Source organism: Macaca nemestrina, chromosome X (assembly GCF_043159975.1).
Source record: "Macaca nemestrina isolate mMacNem1 chromosome X, mMacNem.hap1, whole genome shotgun sequence".
Lineage (NCBI taxonomy): Eukaryota > Metazoa > Chordata > Mammalia > Primates > Cercopithecidae > Macaca > Macaca nemestrina.
The window spans coordinates 1,107,822-1,134,658 of record NC_092145.1 but is presented as its reverse complement, the minus strand read 5'-3'; the positions used below and the strand labels follow the sequence as shown (position 1 = coordinate 1,134,658).

The 26,837-nt window shown below is 43.5% G+C and overlaps 1 protein-coding gene across 2 annotated transcripts; it reads right to left on the bottom strand.

Moving 5' to 3' along the window:
• Window positions 1-60: 60 nt before the first annotated feature.
• On the bottom strand, window positions 61-26,009 carry LOC105468358 (MAGUK p55 scaffold protein 1). Of its 2 annotated transcripts, XM_011718459.3 has the most exons (12): window positions 25,790-26,007; window positions 12,916-13,059; window positions 12,565-12,643; window positions 11,780-11,865; window positions 10,796-10,864; window positions 7,801-7,997; window positions 6,713-6,819; window positions 5,935-6,015; window positions 4,981-5,061; window positions 3,088-3,290; window positions 2,705-2,779; window positions 61-726 (listed from the first exon to the last, which is right to left on the bottom strand). In XM_011718459.3, exons 1-12 carry the CDS (start codon window positions 25,889-25,891, stop codon window positions 550-552), a joined length of 1,401 nt encoding a protein of 466 aa, XP_011716761.1. In that variant the 5' UTR covers window positions 25,892-26,007; the 3' UTR covers window positions 61-549. The 2 variants fall into 2 exon arrangements, with proteins under 2 accessions (XP_011716761.1, XP_011716762.1); XM_011718460.3 differs by lacking the exon at window positions 10,796-10,864 and having other exon boundaries at window positions 25,790-26,009.
• Window positions 26,010-26,837: the final 828 nt, after the last annotated feature.

The following is a 26,837-nucleotide window of genomic DNA, read 5'->3' as shown; positions in this document are numbered from 1 at the left end:
CAGGAGCTTAAGTGAAATGGACCACATTTCTTTGTGTAGAAACCCAGAGTTACAAGGTCATTGGCATTTTAACACAGCATTTTTATTGCTTTTGAAGGTTTTCCTAGAGCAGACGTCATTCTATTGCACAGATGTGTCATTTTGGCATTATAGAAAGTTGCAGTTAAAAACGCTTTCTCCAAAATAAAAAGACAAACGAGATACAGTTGAAGGCAAAGGAGGGCAGGCTTTAGAGGGATGGGGTCGTTGCTTTTGCTGTGCATCATCCTTGATCTAGCAGTTACGTTTTGGTAGTACTGCTTACCCCCAATTTCTAGAAATCCTTTTGAAATCCAGATTACTGGGGCCCCATCTATCAGGAAAATCAAATCCCAACCCTTCAGGAGCCTGAGCAAGAAGACTGAACCCTACTGGCTTAATTAGGATAGCTGCAGAGAGCTGGAAGCTGACACAAAACTAGTTGGAGCAGCCCTGTTTGTCTTAAAGCAAGGGGGGTGGAGTTCCAAATGCTGGAGAGGGGCATACAGTGGGTTCCCCCATTCTATGAGCTCAGTAAACCCAGGAGACAGGCACCCACTGTGGAGAACTGCACGCTTGGTCGAAGGCTTCTTGTAATTTCTTAAGGGTTTCATCAACACTATTATTGACCAGTGAGAGGTCAAAGTAGTGAGCGTACTGGCTGCGGATGGCCTCAGAGTCCTTCTGCAGCTGCTGCAGGGCTTCTGTCTGCAAAGAAGAAAGCCACAGATGAAGCAAGCTGCACCACCCCCAGCCCAGAGAGGCCAGTGACAGATTTTAAAGAGCAATTGTTAGCGCTGCTCAGCTGTGCATCATACTTGAAGAGTCAAACTTGGAAGACATTGTGAAAGAATGTTAATATAGGGCACGAAGAGGCAATCTCAAAAGACCATGGCAATTCTCAGAGGATCTCAAGCTAACCCTGACCAATCAGAGCCCTCTGGAGAACCAATAGCTATGCAGAGACAGCATGGACTTCACCAGCATCTCCTATTAATGCCCTTTGAACATGGAAGAGCCATTTCAACAAGCACCAGAGCTGCAAGACTAAAACAAAGATAGAGGTGATTTTGTTTCGTTTTGTTTTGAGATAGAGTCTTGCTCTGTGGCCCAGGCTGGAGTACAGTGGCACAATCTTGGCTCACTGCAACCTCTGCCTGCTGGGTTCAAGCAATTCTCGTGCCTCAGCCTCCCGAGTAGCTGGGATTACAGGCATGCGCCACCACATCTGGCTAATTTTTGTATTTTTAGTAGAGACAGGGTTTTGCCATGTTGGCCAGGCTGGTCTCGAACTTCGGACCTCAGGTGATCCACCCACCTCGGCCTCTTAAAGTGCTGGGATTACAGGCGTGAGCCACTGCACCCAGTCAGATAAAGGCGATTTCTAATCCCAGAGCACACCTGTAATCCCAGCACTTTGGAAGGCCGAGGCAAGATGATTGCATGAGCACAGGAGTTCAAGACCAGCCTGGACAACACAGTGAGACCCCATTTCTACAAAAAACAAACAAAATTTAAAAATGTGTGTGTATATATCTCACGACTCTTTCTTTGACCTAAAACCAAGCAGCCATGAAAGACAAATCATGTAACTACATAAAAGTAAAAATGTCTGCATAGCAAAAAGACATGCCAAATTGGGAAAAAAAAATTACAGCTGATATTACAAAGGGCTAATTACCCTAATACAGACTTCCTATACATCAAAGGCCAATAACTCAGCAGAAAAATGAGCTAAGGACATGACCAGATAATTCTCAGAAAAGGCAATACAAATTGCTCTTCATATGAAAAAGTACCCAATCATCTCTTTTAGTAAAAAAAAATGAGATACCATTTTTCCCGCCAGTAGCCTGGCAAAAAAAGAAAAGACAACATGCTACAGGCAAAGAGAAACAAGCACTCTCACAGGTGGTTGGAGGGACTACAAATCCTGAAGGAGTGTAGTTTGGCAGTCCCTGTCCAAATTCTAAGTGCATGTGCTCTTGGACCCAGTGATCCTACTTGGGAGTTTTTCCTACAGATATATTTGCACACATATGCTATATGCACAGGGCTACTGATTGCAGTATTCTTTATAATCAGTGTTTGAAAGCAACCCAAATGGCCATCAACAGGTGAATGGTTAAGTAATTACACATGCATGCAGTAGAAGACCATGCAGCTATTGAGAAAAATAGTTCCTCACACCCTGATAGGGAAGGGTGTCCATTGTTCAATGAAAAAGCACAGTGTAGCAAAGTGCATGGGTAGGGCTGGGCAGAGGAGCAGGGTAGGCTTTTCAATATATTCCTGGCCCCTCTGTCTTTCCTCACAGCCATACTGCACCCCAGGGCAGGTTCAGTGCCACCTCTGTCCATCACAGCTTCCCCTGCCAGAGCCTGCATCCCACCAGTATCAGGATCTGCTCAACTGTCCATCTCTACCCCTGGAACTGTGTGCCTCTGGGACAATGACTGGGTCTGGTTTGTTTTGTCCCCATTACCCGTCATGGGCACCGGCCTAGCTAGTGGTTTAAGAGCTCGAATGAATGTGCATGCCCTTTGGCTTCTTGGCCCTGGAGAAGAAGCCCAGCTGGAGCTGTGACCTCCAGCCAGCACTCTGGCCAATGACCTGGACTGAGGTCCTAGTCTGGGCAGGCCCGGAGAAAGTGAATTCCTACCCAACCCGCACAACCTCTCCTCACCTGAGTGCCCTGGTCAGTAGGTGCAATGAATACAATGAAAGGTGAAAGTTCTGCTGTCCGAACAATTTTCAGGGTCTAGGAAAAAAAAAAAAAAAAAAAAAAAAAAAAAGAAGGGGAGGAAGGAAGAAAAGGAAAGTGAAAACAAAAAACAAAACAAAACAAAAAACCTACATAGCTGTCGTAATGGATTCCTTCTAAATAAGCAGCTTTGAGCTTTACCCCAATACTACTTTCCAGCTTTCCCAGTACTACTGTTCTTGTTCCGGGCTGACCCCATTAAAAGTGCTGAAGCAATCCCAAGGAGCACTATCTTTTTCAGCACTCTGTTTGCCATCCCTTGTGTGGCTGAGCCCATCCGTCCCTGCCCTTCCATGCCTACCCACCTGGGGCTCAATGTCAAGGATGGCAATCTTGTCTTGCTTATGAATCTGGTGCACTGTTTCAAATTTGGTGCCAAACATGTTGCCTTGGTAGCTGCCAAACTCCAAGAACTCATTGGCAGAGATGTTCCTTGTCATCTCCTCTGTTGAGATAAAGTGGTACTCCTTCCCATCTTCCTCACTCTTCCTTGGCGGCCGTGTTGTATCTGTGTACAAGAGCCCAGATCCCTGACAAACTCCAGGTCCTCACCCTTTCATGAGGGCTTGGACCATGGTTGTCTGTATTGAAACCCTAGCTGCCTTTGGTGCACTGACTTTAATACAGGGGTTCCTGAAGAGCTGATGCTCGAAAGTGATGTACACCAGGAAATCCCTCCATCTGCCCAGGACACATTCAATTTTTAAGGGGCAAAGCCTAACATAGAAAATTCCTATTATCATTTTCCCTAGATGAAGTTACATCTCTCACACTTCCAAATCTAGGAATATTGAAACTCAGAAATGAAAACAGCAGAAAATATTTTTAAAACAGATCTATAGACTATGCTCAGGATCTCTTGGAAATATATTTAAGGTTTCCTTTTCATGACTTGGAAAGAAGAGTACTTTGGTTTACTCTCAGCTCATGTTGTTAAAAATTGGACTATTTTCTATTACTCGTATAAATTGTCTAATCAGTAAAATATGCTCCAGATATTGTAGTTTGAAACACAATCCTCCCAACCTCCCCTCTTTCCATCTTCCATTGACTGTCTACCTTGCCTCCCAGATCACACTTGTCTCTCACCTGGCCCCTTCTCCTCAATCTACAACCACGTGTGATTCTCTTGAAGGAGGAGCCTGTACTGGTTATTTCTGCTTCCCCACTCACTCCTGGGGCCATTTGCTTTCTGCTCCTAATGCGAACCTGGAATAAGTCTACGTCCGTCCGGCAAGGAGACAACTTTCAATGATCCATGTGTAAAAAAGCAAAATGAAGAAAGAATAATAAAAAAAAAACCTAATATGAGGTTTAGAATCTGGTTTTCTATTTTGCTTAGCAGTACAGTAATTCCTCACTTAATATTATTATCAGTAGGTTCTTAGAAAATGTGAGTTTAAGTGAAATCACATGCAGTTGGTCCTTGAATAACACGGTTTAGTTCAACTTCATTTCATTGTATTGTTGATGAGTAAAAAAACTGTTTCTTGTTATATGTCATTTCACTTAAAGTCACAGTCTTCGAAGAGCCTATTGACAATATTAAGCGAGGAATGACTGTATTTCTTTCTGGGAACATACACAACTAGACCATGCAGCATCACTTCTGGGAATGGAAGAGTTATCAAATTCACCTGATCACTGGCGCTGCTCTTCTCCATATCTAGGACTGCTGTTGAGATAGTTTGGGCCTTTCCTAGGCACTGCTTTGATTTAGAAGACATTCCATGAAAATGAGAGGCAGCCTGAATATGAAGAGTGGGATAGCCAAGGAAATCTACCAAGGACATCCACTCAGTGGACTATAAAACCATTCTCAAAGAGAATTAGGCAAATTGCAGGGGAACATGAGAAAATGTTTAAAAAGTAAAACGACAAAGTTATATGTATAAACTTTAATACTTAGTAATTTTTAAGGCGGTATAAAATGTTTACTACAGCTTCTGTTATGTAGACAAACAGCACGAATAACAATAAGAAAACAGTTATTCTGTTAGGTGGAGGAATTGTGGGCACAAATTTTTATCTTTCCATATTTTGTTTAGTTTTAATAATCAAACATTTAAAATAAAATAATTTTAAAAAATAAAATAACACTATGGTATTTCAGATGGAGAGTGGTACTGTGATAAAAAGTGCTACTGATGCCCTGTCCGCCTGTCACCTCCCCTCCACAGTGCCTATGAGCTACTTACATGGGGCAGGGTACACAAACTTCTCCGGATTCTGGCTGAGCAGGGCATTCTTAATGTGGCTGCGACCCACCCCACTGGCTCCTGTGTAGAGAGAGAACATCTTTTGGAAAGCGGGGAGAGGAGCAGGGATCGGGGATAAGATACAGATTTTCCTCTCTTGGCACTCAAAGCTGCCAACAGGTGAACATGTGGGCTGGAGTCAGGGCCTTTAAGCTGTCAGAAGATTTGGGGCCACCAAGGGGCTTCAGGTCCTTTTTTCCATTTCGGGGAGAAGGCTCTTTCTGAGGACTAAGGGTTGGGACTCAGAATGTAACTGTCACTTCTGCAGAGGAGCCAGCGAACACATGAGGCTTTCTGGTTATTTTCTAAAATTTCTTCAAAATTAATGGAACTGAATTTAAGCCAGTGTTTTTACTAGAAATTTTACCAAAACCTTAATGTAGATCCTCTAACCAACTAAAGTTTCAACTCTAAAGACAGGAAGGTGAGCAGCCCGCCAGAGGCAAAGCCTACATACCTGGGTTTGAAGCAAGGACTTACTCTGTTTCAGGTCAGAGTCACTGCTTGGGGGAAGCTTCCAAGGCTTATATGGGTGACCGACAGTTCAGAATACTAACAAAATGCTAGCGAAGCTCTCCAACATATTTGCTTTAAAAAGCATATCACTGCCAGTGGACAGATGAACAAAGAGCAAAACCTTGTTTCGGACCTGCCAGCATGAAACCTAACCAAAGAGAATTCGTTGCTAAATAGTCGAGAAACTTATAAGGTTTAGTTTCACTTGTGAGGTGGACCCAGATGGGGTGCATGTGAGGATTCAGAAAATTCCTTACACCTGCTCTATGTGGAGAACCCAAGGGACCTCACTTATTTTCTTCCTCACTGCCTTTTTCTGGGGTGGGCACATGATGCAGGCAGGAAAATGAAGAGAGAAATGTGCAAATGAGAAGATACCGATCAGCACCAGGGTCTTCCTCTTGAATGCAGGGAGCCGAACGACTTCCTCGTAGGAAACAACATCCAACTGATCAAAAACTAGAGACAAAGAAAACCAAGCAGTGTTCATTTCCAGAGCTGGGAAGAACAGTGTTCCACACTCTGAAGTGGGAAAGAACCTCACGATATCTCAACAAGCAGGGAGGAAGTGACTAGAGATGAGGCTATTGACCCAGCTGCTCAAGATGGAGACCTGGTGTCATCCTGACTCTCCACCCCCTCACCTGCTCACAACCCAAGACTGCCACGGTCATTCCCTGGCTGGTGGTGTGCATGTGACATCTCAGAAAGAGAAATGCAGATGGAAAGCTGACCGTGTGAATTCTCTGCTCAAAACCCTTCACTAGCTCCACAGTCTGTAGTACAAAATTGAAAACGCTAGGGAGGGTGCACGAAGCTCCTATGACCTGGTCCTGGCCTCTCCCTCTGGCCTGTGTTCTTGCCCCACTTCTCCTCTCCCACCACAGATGTTCTGGCCACATCTACTTCTGTGTGAGGGGTGGGGTGATGAGTAGGTGTAGGCAGACCACTAGTCCTCCTTTACCTCCACTGGTCTGACTGCGGCAAGCTTGTGAAGACGGATTCAAGAAAAAGAAGCCAGAAGAAATTATATGCTTTATGTAGAATGTGCCCTTCCGCTGCACACTGCACCACCTCCCCTTTTCTGCTGGTTACAGAGACTGGGAAACACACGAATGCTGGAGGAGCCTGGGGCAAGAAGGCTCAGAAAGCTTACTCGAGCTGTGCTTGGCCAGATATTTGTCTTTGTACTTCTTCTTCTTCCCAAAGGGACTGCAGCTCGGGGCTTCGCTAGGAGCTGACTGAGCTATACTTGCCACTCGCCTGGTAGGAAAAGACAATCAAGGGGTCAGCTTTCCTCCCCCTCCCCTCATAACCCCCTAGTCACTCATTCCCTAATCCCCTTCACTCTCTGAGTGTCCGTTACAGTGGGACATAATGTGTGCAAAGCGCCCCATACGCTGTTTGGTGCATCTTGCACTGTGCCCTGCCCTCAGTCAGGGACCTGGCCCCTTGAGTCTGTGTCATCCAGTACCTGTCAGCACATTCTGGACACAACGCACAAACAACGTGCTTTCTTTGGTCTAGACCATCAAGGTCTCAAACCTTTATGACCCTAAGAAATACACTGTACATTGCAAGCCAGTATTATACATACATCTATAAACAAAACACATACACACACCCCACATATATATATCTAAAACAACTGCTTCACAAAACAATAACTTGTATTACTACATGTAATAGATTCTAATATTTCTATTCAATGTCAACCCCACAAGGGTTGTAATCTTTACACCGGGGTAATTTTGCACAGGCAGAGGGAGGCTCAGTGTTGGATATGTTATAGGTTGGAACTGTTTTGTGAATTTTTTTGGGAGCAATCTGACTCAGGGACAGGAATTATTTTTTCTATGTACCAGAAATGTGCCTAAAGGACACATACTTAAATGTGACTGTTTTCTGCAGGACTCCAAGGAAATCTCAGAAACAGTATGGCTGGTAGAAGCGCACTAGCTTGGGAGATAGGAGACCAGGGAGGGCTCCGTCCCAGCACTGTCACGTGCTTTGTAACTATGGGGAAAACGTTTAAGGAAGCAAGAGGCCCACATAGGAATGAAGAGCTATTTGGGCTCCCTTGCCTGTAGTTGCCTCTTTAACCCTCCCCCACCCATTATGCCAGGAAATCTAGGAGGTCTCCTTGGTCGAGAAACAGAAACTACAAACAAAATGACAGATTTTCTGAAGCTAAGTTATTTGTGGCAGGCACATGGCCCTTCCGCCTGCACAAAAATGGCTCACCATTCCTGCAGTTCAGGGGAAGGGATCAATCCTGCTGACTCCTTGGAGGAGCCTTCCACCCGTCCCTGCCACCAATTGCTGTCATCCTTGTTGATAATCTGGATAATGTCCCCAGTAGCAAACTTCAGTCCCGCCTCCTTGCAAGGGATCAGGTTGTCCTTTTTGGGATCATAGTCAAACTGCGCTCTCATGAACATCTAAAAATAAGGCAAAAGGAACTGCAGGCGGCAGCTTCAAAAGAAACACCAGCATCAGAGCATGTCCTGCTGTAAACAAATTGGGTCAAGATACACAAATCTGACAAGAATCTTACAATTTCTCTCTGCAACAGAGATGTAAAAACGCCAAACAAAATATTAGCAAGTCAAATTTAGCTATGTATAAAAAGTATAATAAATCATACCCAAACAGGATCTAGTTCAGCAATATAAGAAGGTTTACTACCTGAAGGCCAATAAATTCACCACATTAACATAAAAATGGAAAAAGATCATATGATCCCCTCAACAGATGCAGAAAAAGCCTATGATAACATTCAAAACCCATTCAAGATTAAAATTCTTAGCAAACTTGGAATAGAAGGGAAGTTCTTTATTGTGAGAAAGAATACCTACAAAAACCCTACATCCAGCATCATACTTCTCAGTGAAAGATTAAAAGCTTTACCCCCCTTTTTTTTTTTAAAGGACATGGGTCTTGCTATGTTACCCAGGTTGGTCTCGAACTCCTGGGCTCAAGCAATCCACCCGCCTTGGCCTCCCAAAGTGCTAGGATTACAGGCGTGAGCCACCACACCTGGCCAGCTTTCCCTTTAAGATGGAAAAATAAACAAAAATGCCTGCTATCATCACTTCCACTGAGATATGGTGCAGATGCCTCTTTTATCCAAATTGACATGCAGGTTTGGCATAGGGATAAACAAACAGTACAATGGAAAAGAATAAATAGGCCTGTAAATATCACTCATGACAAAAGTGATGGTGTACAGTAAATGATACTGGTTCAATTGGTATCCATATGGAAAAACTGGAATCTTGACCTCTTACCTTACAATATGTATAACAATCAATCCCAGATGGGTTGTGGATCCAAATGTGAAAAATCAAACAAGTAAGCATTTAGAAGAAAACATAGGAGAATATCTTAACCTTGTAGTAAGTAAAAACTTTTAAAACAAGACGTAAAAAGTGCTAATCAGAAAAAAGTGGTAGATTGGATTTCATTAAAATTGAGAGTTTCTAGTCATTAACAGGAACCATGAAGAAAATAAGCCACAGAAGAAGAGAACATACTTGGGATGCATATGACAAAGGACTCTTATCCAGAATATATGAGGAACTCCTACAAATCAGTGAAAAGCCTTGAATTGGTATCTTACAAAAGAGGATACCCAAGTGGAAAAAAAACATATAAAAAGGAGTTTACCCTCACTAGTCATTAGAGAATTTTTAGAATCACAATGTGATACCACCATCAGGATGGCCAAAGGGCAAAAAAAAAAAAAAAAACCCAAACAAATCAGACAATGGTAAGTATTGGTGAGAATATAGAATAACCAGAACTGTCATACTATGCAGCTGGGGATGTCACATGGTTCAGCTACTTTGGAATACTATTTGGCAATATCATCTAAAGATGAAGACACACATATACTACAACCTGGCAATTCTACTCTCAAAAGAAAGGCATAGATGTATGCACAAAACACATGCATAAAAATCATATGATTTTTCTCCATTTTTCTGTTAACGTGGTGAATTCATTGCCCTTCAGGCAGTAAATCTTCTCGTATTGCTGAATTAGATCCTGTTTGGTTAATGGCAGCACTACGTAAGACCAAAAAAGCTGACTGAATAAATTGTAGCATGTTCATACAATGAATGAATGAGAATGAAGCAATATAGGCGATTCTCATAAACATAATACTAAGTGAATAAAATGAGACACCAAAGAATTCATACTGTATAATTCAATGTTAATACATTTCAAAAAGGGGCAAAACTCATCCCTGCTGTTAGAAGTCAGGGTTATGGTGGGCCTTGAGGAAACAGGCATGGTGGGGCTGGGGGCGGTGGTCTTAGGCTGCTGGCATATTCTGTCTCTTGAGCTGGGTGCTGGTTGCATGGGTGTGTTCAGTTTGTGAAAAATTCATCCAGTTTTATACTTGTGATGTGTGCCCTTTGTTGAATATATATCCATATATGCCAAAACTTCAATTTAAAAGTTTACTTAAGAAAATTATACCATCATACTACAAGTAACCTGCAATAGAAACTTCAGATGTATTCTTTTAAATATCTCCTTCTTCCACATTGACTTGCCATGGCCCTGTCCAATCTATTCCTCTACTGGCTGATGAGCTGTGTGCAAACTGGGAACCATTTCTCTTTATGTCACCTCCATGTTCTAGCACAGTACTTTGTACATGGTAGATCCTCAATAAATTGTCAATGAGTGCTCAACAGATTCTATCTTCTTTCTTTCTTTACTTCGCCACTATCAATCACAGGGCTTTATTATTGCTATTTTAAAAGTTATTTGCCAATTTGCTTGGTGAAAACTGGTATCCCATGCATATTTCAATTTGCATTTCTTTGACGACAGGTAAGATAAAATATTTTTTTCATATGTTCAACGCTCATTTGTAGTTTTCGTCCTGTGAATGATCTCTTCATTCCCTTTACCCATTTTCCTCTTGGAGTTGTATTGATTCCTTACCATCTGTAGAATAAGATTACCCTCTCCCTTCCTACCTGATCACTAGCAGCAAAGGCTCATTCATTCTCTACTACTGTCGTCACTATGTTCTCCCTTGAGGAAAGGGGAATGAGCTCCTGTATTTTATACCGGGCAGGGAATAATGGGACCCTGAGCCAAGCAGCTACACACTTGTGAGATACTTAGAACTTATCCCTTATAATCAAATTTCAAAGAATACAAGACAAATGGCCCAACTCCTGCCATCATGACAACAGAGAAAACGGTGCCCACCCACCTGTAGTGCAGGAAGACGGCTTTGCTGGTTGGGAATTACTTTTAATGAGATCATTCCTTTGGTTTCTTTCTATTTAAAAAAATGGACATAAAATTGTACAGAAAACTCAGTTGAATGATGTGATCATTCATTCAAAGTCCCAGGTTTTTTTCCCCAACAACCATCTTTACATTTTGAGATTCTGTAGGACAATTCCTCCTTTAATACAAAAGTATCATGTGCCCCATAAAGCAGCATAACAATATGAAGACATGCAAAGAGTAACAAAGAAAAGCTAACTAAAGACTTTTCCGAGCTGGGCACGGTGGCTTACGCCTGTTGTAATCCCAGCTCTTTGGGAGGCTGAGGTGGGTGCATCGTCTAAGATCAGGAGTTCGAGACTAGCCTGGCCAACATGGTGAAACCCCGTCTCTACTAAAAATGCAAAAATTAGCCAGGCGTGATGGTGGGTACCTGTAATCCCAGCTACTCGGGAGGATGAGGCAGGAGAATCGCTTGAACCCAGGAAGCGGAGGTTGCAGTGAGCCGAGATCGCGCCATTGCACTCCAGCCTGGGTGACAGAGCGAAACTCCATCTCAAAAAATAAATAAATAAATAAATAAATAAATAAAAACTTTTCCTCCCCAAAAAGTCCCGAAGAAGTTCCTAAAAATGAACTATGGCACATATATATCCAAGCCTTTCCCCATACCAATAAAAGCATTACAAATATTTACATACATTATACATATACATACATATGTATTGTTTGTTTTTAACAAAAATGGGATTCTACTATACACATGATAACTTGCTTTACTTCACTTGGCATTACTTCATGGAATACCAGATTGATGCTCCGGGTTATTTGCCCTGCTTTAGAATTTTATGAAATAAAGGCAGAAAATTATCATTTCTTACACAAAATAAAGACTAGCAGTGAAAAGAGCCCCCTCAAGAAGGTACAAATACTTTGACAGAAAGACAAGGTCACTGATACCCACCATCGCCTTCTGCAGCTGATCCACTGAATGATTAGTCACATTTGTGCCATTGATTTCTAGGATCTCATCCCCCACGTGAAGAGAGCCTGCCATGAAATGAAAAATCAATCCACAAAAGAACAAAGGTTCAAACAGGAGCTGTTGATGTAACTCAAGATACCACAGAAGAGAAACCAGGATTTACAGCATGTTATGAAACAGATTGCGTCAAATACTCAGGATTGAAAACATTTGACTTGACAGTTTAAGATGGTCTCATCCTCCTTGGCCTCAGCAGTCCAACAGCACAGTAAAACACCTTGTCCTCAAATTCCTGGAACTAGAGTGGCTACTGACTCCAGACTATGATACAGATGTATATACTAAAAAGAATAACAAAGCAAGGCAAAGAACTCAGTACTCCTCTTTCACCAGCAAGCTCCGTGTTTCTTTGTCGTTTAGCTCAAACCCCAAAATGCTAGCAAATGGTACTGCTGTCCTTTCCGAGTCTAATGCAATGGGTGGCATGTGGCAATTGTTCAAATATTAACTACTAGAAAAATATTGGTATAAATAGGTGTGAAAGAAGGCTCAGATAGAGAGATGGTCGCACTGGGCAATTCACATAGAGATCTTATCATGTAGTGATTCTACAGAGCCAGATATTAAGCCACAAAAAGTCTCTTGGCACACTCACAAAAATGCTACCAGTTTGGAGGATTGTAAGCTTCATGCCCCACACCACTGAACAGGGAGTAAATTATTAATCCCTGAATAAAACCCCACCCAGAGCTCCCACAGAGCACCTTGTCTATGGATCATGCCACCGTGAAGAATTCTGGCCACTGTACAGGACTGTTTTTCATTCAGCTTCAGAGTGATTCCCTGAAATAAAGATAATGGCATGATAAGCTTTATTTTAAGGTCTTTCTGAGGTTACTTTAGAAATAACTTATGGCAATTTCGCAGGAAAAGCATTTTCTATTTATACCCAGGATAGTCCTCAGCTAGAACAGGCATGAAGCCTGCTTTGAGGAGGAATTTGAGATGAGGATGAAAAGACAATATTGGGGTTGGCCAATTCCCTAACTCCATGAGCAGCCTCCTTCACTGGGCCAGAAGAGTCACTGGTGGGCAACAATAGGATGAGGGATTACCATGGGCTCCTCTGTGACCTTCTCAATCTGTATGAGTCGCACTTTCCGCACCTCCTGTCCCTTGACTTGGGCAGGGCTACCTGGGGCAGGAGACCCGTTGGTGTACATGTCCTCGGTCACAGTATTCAATGGATGCGATACAGCCTGTCAAGTCAAAACAACAAAGCAATGTATGAAATCAGGAGCAAGGCCCACAGTCAGTCCACAATCTGCAATTCTAACATTCAAGAGGCTCTGAAAACTTATTTCAGAAGTTTGGCCTCATTCTTATTTGAATTAACATGAAGCTGTTTGTAAGCTTTATTTCTCCAACTTAATAGACATGTTAGCCAAGTGTGGTAGTATGCACCTGTAGTCCCAGCTATAGTCCCAGGGCAACAGAGCGAGACCCTGTCTCTAAAAATAAGTAAAACAGACATGTTTATCTAGGTTGCTGCAGAAATATTAATGTGCCTTGATTTACATGGTGCTCCCCTGGATCCTACTTGGGAGATTACATAATATATAACAAAATTAGAAAGATTCTGAATCCTGCAGCACCTCAGGCTCCAAGGGTTTCTGGCATGTCCCCTTCTCCTCTGTATTTCCTTGAACAACCTGATGCTCTCAGTCACACAGCAGCAAAGGTAATTCAGGTTAACATCAGTTTCTCATGAATCACCTCTTAGGCTACAAAGAACTTCTACCTGTAGAATTAGGTGCTTAGGACTGGGCCCCAAACCACGGTGATGACAATAATACATTGCCACTGTGACTCCTTCCCCTAATCTCAAAGACAGCAAAGCTAAATGAGTTACTCTACCAGGCAGCAAGACCTCTTCATTATAAATCTAAAGTGATTTAAGGCACTGTGGTAAGAAGAAAGATAAAAGACCAATGTAACAGAACAGAAAGTGCAAAAACAGAGCCACACATTTATAGTCAGGTGACTCTGCAGTGAACTCAAGCCAATGACGTGCATGCTGAAGCTTTCAGGGGTAAAGTGCTCTGATATCTGAAAATTATTTGAAATACCAGGAAAAAAAGGTGGACAGATGGGCAGTTTTTGGATAGAAATGTGATAAAGCAAACATAGCAACATGTTAATTGTAGAATCTAGGAGGTGTGGCTATATGGGTGTTACTATAAAATTCTTTCATCTTTTTGGCGCCATTCCAAGAGCAGCCAGTACCCTTTAAAAATGTTATAAAATTCAATTTTGAACCATTTGAGCTTAATCTGAAGACTTTATTTTCCTTTACCCATAAGTGTCTCTACATGTTAGGAATGAGCATTTTCAAAACTGAAAATTTAACATTGACACAATATTGTCATCTGGTCCTCAGTTCATATTGGAAAATTTCTTCTTTCATGACCTTGACATTCTTGCAGAGTACACACCTGTTATTTTGTAGATGTCTCTCAGTTTGGGTTTATCATCTGATGTTTTTTTAAAGATTAGATTGGGATTTTGCATTTTTGGCAGGAATTCCAGGAAAGTAGTGGTGTGCCCTTTCCAGAACAACACTATTCTTAAAAGCCCAAACCTGAAAATACCCCAAAAGTCCATCAACAGTAGAATGGATAAACTGTGGCATATCCAGTGGATATCCCACATCAATGGGAATGAATGGCTACTGCTACACCACAACATGGTGGATCACCTGTGGATCACTCACAGGTGATTGCTCTCTTCTCCTTAAAACACTCCTTCTCAGTTTGCTTTGCTGGTCTTTCCTCATCTTACTGATCTGTTCATGTCTAAGAAGCCCAGGGCCTGGGGTAAGAGCAATCACAATGGGGAAAAACTATGGAAACCTCTGAAAACACTCCCTTCCCACCCCAGATAAAATATTAAATCAAAAATAATATAGCCACCTGGAGGAGGAGGAGGAGGAGGAGGAGGTATATGCCTGAAGTGGGCTTATGGAAGGATCTGCTGAAAATAGAGGATAGCTGCATTCCAGTCATACCCAGAGGTGACCCTCAAAACAGTAAGGAGGGAAGATCTTCCCAATAGGCAGAACTGTGAGGAGTGTGCCATTCACTGCGTGGGGAAGGAGAAGGGTCCCTAGAAGGGAATACATGTATTCCTGAGCAGTGTCCACTGGCCTGCCCAAAGCCTAGAAAAGGACTAGAAGACGAGAGACAAGGAAGTCTGGAGTAGAGGCTTACATCATTTCTAAGGGACTCTGATTTCTACGTAGAAACTTTGATAAGATAGTGAGGTTTGGGCCAGGTGCAGTGGTTAACACCTGTAATCCCAGCACTTTGGGAGGCCAAGGTGGGGAGATCGCTTAAGCCCAGGAGTTTGAGACCAGCCTGGGCAACATGGTGAAACTCCTGCCTCTATAAGAAATTTTAAAATTAGCCGAGTGTAGTGGTGCAAGCCTGTGGTCCCAGCTACTCGGGAGGCTGACGCAGGAGGATTGCTTGAGCTCAGGAGTTGAAGGCAGCAGTGAGCCATGATCATACCACTACACTCCAACCTGGGCAACAGAGGAAGACCCTGTCTCAGAAAAAAAAAAAAAAACAAAAACAAACAAACAAAAAAAACACAACATGGTGAGGTTTGAAGTAATGTTCACTATCAGGTGACCTCAATGAGGGAAGTACTGAGAAAGAGAAACTGCCTTGTCTAGCAACTAGAACTTCAAAAAACTCACATGACACCAAGTCATATGGCATTGCTGTTATAACAAAATTGTCTAAGATAGGCTTATATTAAAAAATTGACTTATGATACCTGGGATACACCATGCAGGTATGAAAAGGAGGTTCTGAGGGTAATCTTGAAGATTTATTGTTAAGCAAAAAATAATAATAATGTGATGAAGGGTATATTAGCTTCATCATAAAGAGTGAAAGAATGATTATATTCATATTTGCTTAAAAATTCATAAACTGGCCAGGCGCAGTGGCTCACACCTGTAATCCCAGCACTTTGGGAGGCTGAGGTGGGAGGATCACTTGAGCCCAGGAGTTTGAGACAAGCCTAGGCAACATAGTAAAACCTTGTCTCTACAAAAAATAAAAAAATTAGCCGGGCATGGTGGTGTGCACCTGTAATCCTAGCTACTCGGGAAGCTGAGGCGGAAGGATTGCTTGAGCCCAGGAGGTCAAGGCTGCAGTGAGCTGTGATTATGCCACTGCACTCTAGCCTGGGTGACAGAGTGAGACCCTGTCTCAAAAAATAAAATAAATAAAATAAAATAAATGAAAATACATAAACTATGTCTGGAAGGAGACATAAGAAACAGTGGTTACTTCTAGGGAGAGGAACTGGGTGGCTATAAGATGGGGTGAGAAGGAAATTGTTTTCACTGTGTATCAAGTTATACCTTTCAAATTATGTATTATGTGCTTGTGTTACTTTAATAAAAGAAATTAGTAAAAGAAGTTTCCAAAGTGATTGGGACTCAGGTTCAAGTACTTGTATGGATCTTGTTCTGCCTCAGCCTTGACCCTGTTTAAGGTGAGGAGGGAAATAGAAACCCACAAAAAGTCATCGGGGTTGAAGGATTTCTTTCTCTTCTTTACTTTTCTTTCTTTCTTTTCTTTTTTATTTTTTTTGAGAAAGAGTCTCACTCTGTCGCCCAGGCTGGAGTGCAGTGGCGTGATCTTGGCTCACTGCAACCTCCACCTTCCGGGTTCAAGCGATTCTCCTGCCTCAGCCTCCAGAGTAGCTGGGATCACAGGCATGTACCACCATACCTGGCTAATTTTTGTATTTTTAGTAGAGACGGGGTTTCACCATGTTGGCCAGGCTGGTCTCCAACTCCTGACCTCAGGTAATCTGCCTGCCTCGGCCTCCCAAATCTACTGGGGTTACAGGCATGAGCCACCGCGCCTGGCCAGGATTTCAATAGCTTTCTAGAAGACAGAAAGCAGATGGAGGAACGACCAAGGAGAGTTGAGACAGCTAGAGCCTAGAATGTGCATACCGGAGGCACCAGCCAAGGGGATAACTGTGCCCTCTGCAGAAAACAACAGATTCAGGGCTCAGAGGCCCCCAAAAGAAGTGAGGCTTGTGGTTCTTGTCTCATTGGCCAGAACTGTGGAACACGGCCGTCCCAGCTAAAAAAGAGGCTGGGAAGATTAGTTTAGTTGAGCATCTTGCCATCCCAAACAAGATCAGGGATCTATAAGTGAGAAGTGGGATGTTGGATCGGCAACCAGTTATAACAATATAAAAACCACTTACTGATTTTTACTTTTTAGAACTCACTTAGAAACAAATCATGAAACAAATAACAGACTGTAAATATCACCACCATGACAATATTAAGGTACATATGTACATGATAGGAAGTTGGCAGGTAAAAAGGGGAGAAAAAAATGAAGGGAAGAGGCCTGTAATCTTGTTCTGTTACAAAGTGGGGATTCAAGAAGTAGTATCTGCATTGGTTGGACAATAAATGAAGGAATGAATGCATAATTTAAAGTTCCAAGCCAGGTGTGGTGGCGTGTGCCTGTAGTCCTAGTTACTTGTGAGGCTGAAGCAGGAGGATCGTTTGAGCCCAGGAGGTCAAGGCTGCAGTGAGCTATGATAGCACCACTGCACTCTAGCCTGGGCAACAGAGTGAGACCCTATTTCCAGAAAAAGAAAAGAAAAAGCTCCAAGGGTAACCACCAAAGCAGAAGTTGCAAACTGTTTTATTTCAACCACATGTCTCTGTTTTGTTTAGTAAAAATCAGGGGACTATAACTTCTTTTTAAAGTACCGGAAAATCTGGCACCGCTCTCCAGGTGGCCCCAGCTCTCACATTCCCTACTGATGCCTCATCCAGAAGCCAGTGTTGGCTACCGATCACCCTACACTTGGGGTGCTATTTTTCTTATACATAAGAGTTTTCACTCACTTGGTCCATGTAGGTTACACTAAAAGCACGTCTAGACTTGCCCCTTTAAAAATCATATACATGATGGAAAGGTACAGGCCCATGAAAAGCTAAAACAATTTTGAAAAACAAGACAGTAGGAAGACCCAGTCTGCACAGTTTTGAAACTGACTGTAGTATAGTCTCAATAAAGACTACATGGTATAGACACGCAGATCAATGGAACAGGACAGGGAACCCAGAAACAGATCCACAGAGATATGCCCAGTTGATTTTTAACAAAGATGCAAAAGCAACTCAATGGTGCTGCAGCAATTGGAAACTCATTGCCAAAAAGGGAAATGCTGACCTGAACCCTACCTTCTCAAATGGATATGGACTTACATGTAAAGTGCAAAACTAGAAAATATTTTTGGAAAAAATAGAAGAAACTTGTCAGGATCCAGAGCTAGGCAAACAGTTCCTATACATGACACCAAAAGCAAGATCCATAAAAGGGAAAATTGGTAAATTGGACCGCATCAAAATGAAAAACTCTTGTTCTGTGAAAGCCCATGTGAAGATTATGAAAATACAACAAGCTACAGACTGGCAGAAACATTTACAAAGCACATATCCAATAAAAGACCGGTATATAGAATATAAAAAGAGAGTACTCAATACTCAACAGTAAAAACAATCTAATTAGAAAATGGGCAAAAAACATGAACAGATATTTCACCAAAGAGGATATATAAAGATGGCAAATGAGGATATAAAAAGATATTCAACATCATTAGCCATCAGGGAGAAATGCAAATTAAAAAAACAATGATATGTCACTACACATCTACCAGAACAGCTGAAATAAAAAATAGTGACAATACTCATAACTGGTGAAGCTGAGGGGAAATTGGGCATCTCATACATTGCTGGTGGGAATGTAAGTGATATGGCTTCCTTAGAAAATAGTTGAACACTTTATTAAAAAACCAAACACATAACTACCATACAACCCAGGGATGGCACCTAGAGAAATGGAAATTCATGTCCGCTCAAAAGCCTATACATGAATGCTCATAACAGCTTTATTTACAACAGCCAAAACCTATAAAGAACCAAAATATAGGTGAACAGTTAAACTGTAGTACATCCATACCATAGAACACCTCTCAGCAATTAAAACAAAAAACACTATTGATAGTAAAACAACTTGGGATCCATCTCAAAGGCATTATCCTGACTGAAAGCAAGCTAATCTATCTCAAAACATCACATACTATATGATTCCACTTATATAACAGTCCTGAAATGACAAAATCATAGAGACATTGAACAGAGTAGTGGCTGCAAGGGGTTGCGGGGATGGAGTAGGGAGGAGGACAAGTGTGAGTATGAAGCGACAGCAGGAGGGAGGTCTTTGTGGTGATAGAACAGTTCTGTATCTTCATTGTGGTGGTGGGTAGAGGAATTTTATTTTATTTTATTTTATTTATTTTTTGAGGCGGAGTCTTGCTTTTGTTGCCCAGGCTGGAGGGCAATGACACGATCTCAGCTCACTGTAACCTCAGCTCACTGTAACTAGTTGAACTCCTTCAACTAGTCCCCACGTCTCCTCATTACTGACGTATCATAGGAGAAAAGATATGCAGAATTCAATCAATTCTCCTGCCTCAGCCTCCCGAGTAGCTGGGATTACAGGCATGCACCACCACACCCAGTTAATTCTGTATTTTTAGTAGAGACGGGGTTTCTCCATGTTGGTCAGGCTGGTCTCAAACTCCCAACCTCAGGTGATCCACCCACCTCAGCCTCCCAAAGTGCTGAGATTACAGGTGTGAGCCACCATGCCCAACTATGTTATATTCTTCTTATCCAGCTTTATTACAGTGATTGCTTTTTACATGTCAGCCTTTAAATTAAATTAAAGACTCAGCAAAGCTTAGTAAAGGCAGAACACATTCCAGCTAGAAAAGTTCAAGAGTTGCTATCCCAAAGGTTGGTCTTTCAGATGTGCTTATCCATCAAGATGTTCCTCTTTGCGATGACTAAGAGTCATTATCACGCTTACCCAGAAGTTGCAAACGATGACTAAGAAAAACGGAAACTTTCAACGTGGTAACTAAAGTACACACTTGCAACAATAAGTTTTCCAAAAGCAAAGCACAATTTTCTCCCCCATCAACTTGTCCCTGAGCCACCCTGTCTTCATGAGACTCTCAGAAAGGGAGGGTCAGCTTCTCTGAGACCTCATCTTACAGAACTCCTTCAACTAGTTCCCCACGTCTCCTCATTACTGACGTATCATAGGAGAAAAGATATGCAGACATATACTGTAAGTGACATGAGTAATGCTGAACAAATAATAAAGGTCAAAGGTACTAGATTCTATTTCTCAGAGGTCACTTCACAACCTCCACATCATCCCCTCAAAGCAGCCACCATCATCTCTACTGGATACAGGAGGCCACAGAGCTATGGCAGGCCTGCCCCTGACCAGTGACAAGGCAGGGCGGAAGTGGCTCTGTTAAGGATGACTGCTGGGATTCAGGAGGAGCCAGGGAATAAACACCCACCCATGACTCCATGTCTGGCCTTTGTTCTGCCGCATCTGGCCTTTAATCAGACAAAGTGCTGGAGTGGCAATGCCTGCCGCTCTGAAAGCCCCTGCGGAGGAAACATCTGCAGGGTTCAAAGGGCAGAGGCAGTTGCTCAAAGGAAGTTGGAATTTAAAAAGAGATGAAAAACAAACTGGGTGGGGGCAGGTGGTAGTGGGGGTAAATAGAGCAGGGGCAACTGAAGTTGGCTTTCTAATCCAAACAATTAGATTAAGTGACAGTGAACATAGGAAAGAACAAACATTTGCTCAGCCTACTGTTAGGCTTTTTGCCAACTGCTCCCACGTGGAGACTTAGAAAGCCAAGTCCAAGACGGCGAGAGGATGCCAGACAGCTGCCCAGCAAGCCCTGGCCCCAGGTGCCCGCAAATTCCCTCTCTTTGCATGGGCAGTATCCTATTCCACTTTGGGAAAAAAACAAGAGAAACTGAGAAAGCCAAGGGTATTCTGAAGTATTAGAAAAGGATTAGCAATGTTTAACCACAAATGAGAGGAACTGGGGAGAGAGGAAGGCCTAAGAGCCAGGATATTCTTGCAGGTACTGTAAAATCATACATTAACCAGGTGCTTTGCTTCTCAGGTACTAAATCCATCTGGGAACACACACATCAACCTAAAGGCCAAGTCTCTAGAGATCCCTTTCCAACGAGCTTTATCTACCCCATGCTTTCAGTACACATGCAAAGGCTTTTGCTTTCACCGGGCCGGGACGGAGGTGGGGAAACAACAGGAAACTCAAGTAGCACCGGTCCACACAGAAGAAACACAAGGCTGCAGATACCTGGTGCTGAGTCCGCCATTAAACCAGTGCCAGAGCTGTGTGCAAATAACAACACTCGTTAAATCAAATGCTCATCCCCATTCTATGGTCAATATTTGAAGACATGAAATGGTTCAGAAACCTGTCTGAGCTTAAAGGATGAGTAAGCCTCAGACTCCAGAAGTTAAACTATAAGCATGGACTTTGGAGTTTGTGCAGGTACAAGGAGAGAATGCAGGTGCTGTGTTGCTCACATAAAGGCTGCCTCTGCACTGTGCAGAATATTCAGAGATGATGACAGGTGCTAAGGAGGAAAATAAAGCAGAAAAGGCCTCGCAAGGAAGATAACTTTTGAGGGAAAACCTATTATGAGTTTTGTTCATGTATATTTCTTCATATGAAAGAAAAAAAAGAAAAGCAAAACTCTATGTTATGAAAGTTCCTCTTCCCCTCCTCTGGCGTCACTTCCCCTACCCCAGCCAATCTTGGAAATATGGCTATTTATTTTTGCCTTTCTACGCTCCACACTCAGAGTTCTTTTTTAGCAACGTTGAAAGGTTAGAGGCAATTCACTGCTTCTGAGAAAACTCTCTGCATCGACTAATTTTGTCTCCCCTCCTGACACTGTCTCAGGACATTTTTGATGGTCACAACTTAGCGGCGAGATATTACTTTTTACAACAGAATTATCAGACCCAAAATGTTAACAGTGCCCAGGTTGGCAAACTCCAATTTAAGGGAATTGATCTTAACCTGAAATATCTGTTCCTGATATTCTATTATACTTCAGTGTCTTGAGTAGGGAGAACAAATGAGTTAGAAAAGAATAGAATGTTCATGATGAAACTCGAATCTACTTAGCCACAATAAAAGCAGATTCTTATCTACAAGGTATCCTAAGCCCTTCTGGTGTTGAAAAAAAAGTCATGAAAGGCCAGGGACGCTGGCTTATACCTGTAATCCCAGCACTTTGGGAGGCCAAGGCAGGCGGATCACCTGAGATCAGAAGTTTGTGACCAGCCCGGCCAACATGGCGAAAACCCATCTCTACCAAAAATCAAAAATTAGCTGGGTGTGCTGGCAGGTACCTGTAATCCCAGCTAGCTGGGAGACTGAGGCAGGAGAATCGTTTGAAAGTAGGAGACAGAGGTTGCAGTGAGCCAAGACCACGTCACTACACTCCAGCCTGGGCGACAGAGCAAGGCTGTGTCTCAAAAAAGAAAAAAAAAAAAAAAAAGAACAGAAGAAAAGTCATGAAGTTCCTGGAACTGAAGGATAGGAAAGGCAGACTGGCTGAGACCACACCACATACTGGGGAAACTGGGCAGAGGATTGCATAATTTGAAAATTACACTTTACTTTCTAGTATCAGTTCTGTGAAAAGAGAAACCTTGAACAGAAACATTTCCTTTGCAAATGAAACAGCAAGATCCAAGTCTGGAGCAAAAGTTCTTTCTCAGGTGAAATTATAACTAGTCAGAAGCAGAGTCAGTGATCATGCACACCATAGACTCGACCTCCTCCCATCGCAGAAGGTGCCACACCTGGCATGCACCTTGGTGTCTGTGCACAGGCTATTCCCTCTGCCCGAGTGCTACTTGCCAGTTACAGCCTAGGTACTGGGAAATGCAAGAGCCCCACCGTGCTGGGTGCCCCTCCTTGCTCCACAGCGCTCCACGCCTGCCTCTATCACATCACCACCACACTACTCTGTATTTGTTTCTATGTCTGTGTCCTTCCTTATTTGCCTCCTAGTTCCAGCAGCAGACCTGGAGTAGGCAACAAACAACACTGCGTCACACTCAATGACCAACCACCAGCAGGGAGTAATGCTGCATGTGATGGCCCTAAGAGCCAAGAAACAGGTTTTCTTAGTGGAAATTTGCCTGGAGCCTGACTTATCTGTTAGGTGATTTTTTTGATGTGGGATAGGCCTAAGTGAATTTTCAGGGATTCGCAACCTATTGCTTCAGGTCCTGGGGAAAGTGTTGCTTCAAACAGGCCCAAAGAGGAAAGCAGTAACAGGAATTTTACAACTGCTTTTATGTGCATTAATGGGCGCTACTGTGAAGAACAAGGCCAGAGAGAGCTAATAAAATTAGTTTCTCCATCAACCTGCCTAGACCACATTGAAAAAAAAATAGTTTATCTAAGGAAGGAGATGTACTTAAATAGGGGAGACAGGCTACATTCAAACCTATTGCAAAATTATCTTTAGACAATATTTTTTCAGTATTAAATGTGGATTATAATTGGAAGTGAAACTTTGTGTTTTGAATTGGTAGCCTTTTTCCATAAAGTGACACCTTTAATGAAACTTTCAGCAAAATAATTTTATAATTTCTATTGAAGCCAACAACTTCCTCACAGGTTTTCCTGCTTCAACTCTTGCCACTATAGAAAACCTTTCTGACTGCTACTACTGGGCAGGCAGCTCCTAGGGGATACTGAGTCATTACCCTGGATGTCCCAGTGTGGCTCAAGGTCCTTGTCAAGTATTACCTCACGTAAATGTTGCCACAACCTTCCAGACTTGCCAGTTTCACAAAGGAGAGAAACCTAAGGTACAGAGAGCTTCAGCAGCTTGCCCAAAGCCACGTAGCAAGTGAAAGGCAGAGCTTGGAGCTGCAGCAAAGACTGGTAAGAGCCCCAAAGGGAAGGTGAACCTAAAGAAATAAGAAGCTGCAGGTTTGTGGAGTCAAGCCACACTTCATCATGTGAAGATTCTCCCTCAGATGCTCACTTTGGCACAGCTGGATGCTATTTCATTCAGGGATTTAGTAAGTTTTCTTATTTGGTCTTCTTCAAATCCTTTAATAAAGACCAAACAAATTAGCTAACTGGTAGACTATCTCCAATATTATAGTATAAACTCAAAGCCCCACAAAACATGCTGTTTACTCAGGGGGTGTGCCCACAACATAACACTGGTGGTGACAGGGCCTCTTTTCGAAAAGGCAATCTTTCAAGCATGCCCATAAGAGAACACATAGGTTTACATAAGAACCCCGACACAAAATACATCATACTGTAGGATTCTATTTATATGAAATTCCAGAAAAGGCAAATCTATAGTGATAGATCAGTGGTTGCCAGGTTCCAGGTGGAGGAAAGTGACTGATTGCCAAGGGCCACAGGCGAACTTTCTGGAACCCTGAAAATGTTTATTCTTTGTCATGATTGTGATTGTCGTTACACGACTGTATACATTTGTGAAATGTCATCAAACTGCACAATTAAATTTCATGAATTCTACTGTATGCTAACTGTACCTCAATAAGACTTCCAAAAATAAATAAAGAGATTTTAAAAAAATAGTTGAGGCTCAGCCAAGTGAGTACTGACTGTGGGGAAGAAAAAAAATTACAAGTCCAAGTTCATGGGGAATCAGGTAACAGAACTTGTAATTTTGTCTTGTCATCTGTATAACAATAGCATCTTTCACGCCTGTATTATTTCTGCACTCATTTAAATCCAGGCTGTTGCAATCCGGATTTGAAATGACAGGCAGGTGTGAATGCCTCACTCCGAGTGGAATATAAAGGGAAAGGCAATGCGGCGCAGCAGAAAGTACACTGACCTTTGACTCCGCAGACACAAAATCTAGCCTCAGTTCTGATGCCCATTACTTGTTTCCTTGAGTTAATGCCACTCAGCCCAAAGAGTCTACAGCTCTACTGTTTGCCTTACGTTGCAGGGATCTTCAGTTTTCTCATCTGTGAAATTGGAGGGTTACTCTAAATCCCAAATGTCCACCTCTTCAGTCATTTAGTAATTGAGGCCTTGCAGTCTAGGAAGGATGTTCATGCTGTGACTTCTAAGCTTCTGCCTGGCTCTCTGGTTCTCTCTGGACATTTTCCCCTTGGGACCTGGCCAGCATGCTGTGAGGAAGGCCAAGCCACAGGGAGAGGCTGCTGGTTGATTTTCCGGCTCATGGCTCCAAATGAGAGCCAGCATCAACCTCCAGATGAGTAAGTGAGCCGTGTCCCCACCTGACAGACCCTGAATGACGACCACCTTGCTGGGCCCAACCAAAACGAACTATGAGAGACAAGAAAATGCTCAGTGTTGTAAACCAGCGAGTTTGGGAGAGATTTGCCAGCAACAGATAAGCACAACCTACCCTTAGGGCATCTTTGAGGACACAAGTTAATAGCTATTTACCAGCCATCCATCCCTGGAATCTGGATTCCTTGTTCCACCCGCAAATACACACTGGCCACCCTCTTTGCACCACAGCACAAGGGGACCTGCCTAAATGAAGAGGAACAGTGAGTGAGCTGTTTAGAACCAGAAGCTGGCTTTTACAATCATTTGTGCGGATCCAAACACAAGTACTTCAACAACAACCAGGCAGACCTACTCCTTGATGTGTTCCTTAAAGACTTTCTGTTACTCTGACTTCCGTCCACGAGGAAGTTTTCCTTGACCTTAATAAGCTCATTGTCCAGGCCGCTGTCTCTCCTGATTTCCAACTAGAAGGACTGCTGGGGGCAAGGATCCACTGCACCAGCAGCCCGGTACGAACCCGGCCGCGCGCTGGCCTTGTCCCCACCCCGCTGGCTATCGCGGCCTCCGGCCTATGGCCAGGATCCGCAAGGTCAGGCCCCCCGAGGACACGGCCCCAGACAGGGAAAGTCCCGAGATGAATAGCCGAGCCCCGGCCCAGTACCCTTGGGACTCGCGGAGCCCGCTCACCTCTGGCCGACTACGCTTCTGCAGCAAGTGCTCCAGGTAGAGGTCGGAGAGCGCCGTGTGCATGCTGCCCCCACTCTCGCCCTCGCTCGCCTTGAGCGTCATCTCGCAGAAGCTGGAACACTGGAACCCAAGACAGGGCAGCGCTGAGAATGAGAGGGCCCGGGGCCTGCGGGGCTGCAGAGACCGCGGGAGACGCGGTGCGGCTGGGCCAGTCACCGCCCAGCAGGCGGTGCGCCGGGCGGGCGTGGACGGAGCTCCGCCCACGCTCCACCCACTCCTGCCCTCGCTCCGCCCATGGAACCCTCCCACGCCCCGGACTGCGCAGCGCCCTGCGCTCTGGGAAGCGGCCCTTAAAGGGCCTGAGGAAGTCGTAGCTGTAAGTGGCCGCGTGAGACGAATCCCCGAAAGATAAGAACGGGGAGGGGGCCCCCAGTTTCTGGCTGGTTGAGCACACGGCCCACGCCCCGTTGGGCCTGAGCCGCCCGGGTGCCCGGCCAAATTCGTGGGGATTGCAGAAAGGCAACAAGGGAAGTCGGAATCGGCCGGCTTAGAGGAGTCTGAAGGATGTAGGTGAACTCTAGACTCTTCCCATAAATTGATGCGGGCGCAGCATTACCCTTTGAGATCTGGACATTGCGAAAATGCCTTTAAGGCTCCTGTGCTGCTGCACCCTGTCATTTAATTGCTGTATGCTGTTCGATGATGAAACATCTTACTGCCTTCAAAACCAAACTGTTTTTACTTAGGGCAGATCTCCTGCTGTAAATGCCACAAAATTTTTCCGGCTCAGCGAAAGCAAAGGGAGCAAACATTCCTTAGGAACCGTAGAGGAGAATTCCTTAGCATCCTAACGCGTTGGAGACATTCAAACACCAGTCACAGTGATGGAAGGCTTTCTGAACAAAACAAACATGTAATGGACTTGTAGGGCTCTTGGTCCCCTACCCCAAGCTAGTAGCCTCACAGTATTAGAAGCAGTTCATCACTACATGTAATCTTATTCTGACCTTCCTCAAAGCTTCCTGGGAAGGAGGAGCTCATAGCCAAG

Coding starts and splice junctions, on each gene's coding strand:
- LOC105468358 (XM_011718459.3), bottom strand. CDS start 25,891: ATGACGCTCAAGGCGAGCGAGGGCGAGAGTGGGGGCAGCATGCACACG. Junction 11,866..12,564: donor TGGCATGATCCATAGACAAG/GTGCTCTGTGGG, acceptor ATTTCATGGCAG/GCTCTCTTCACGTGGGGGAT. Junction 10,865..11,779: donor ATCAGCTGCAGAAGGCGATG/GTGGGTATCAGT, acceptor TTTTTTAAATAG/AAAGAAACCAAAGGAATGAT.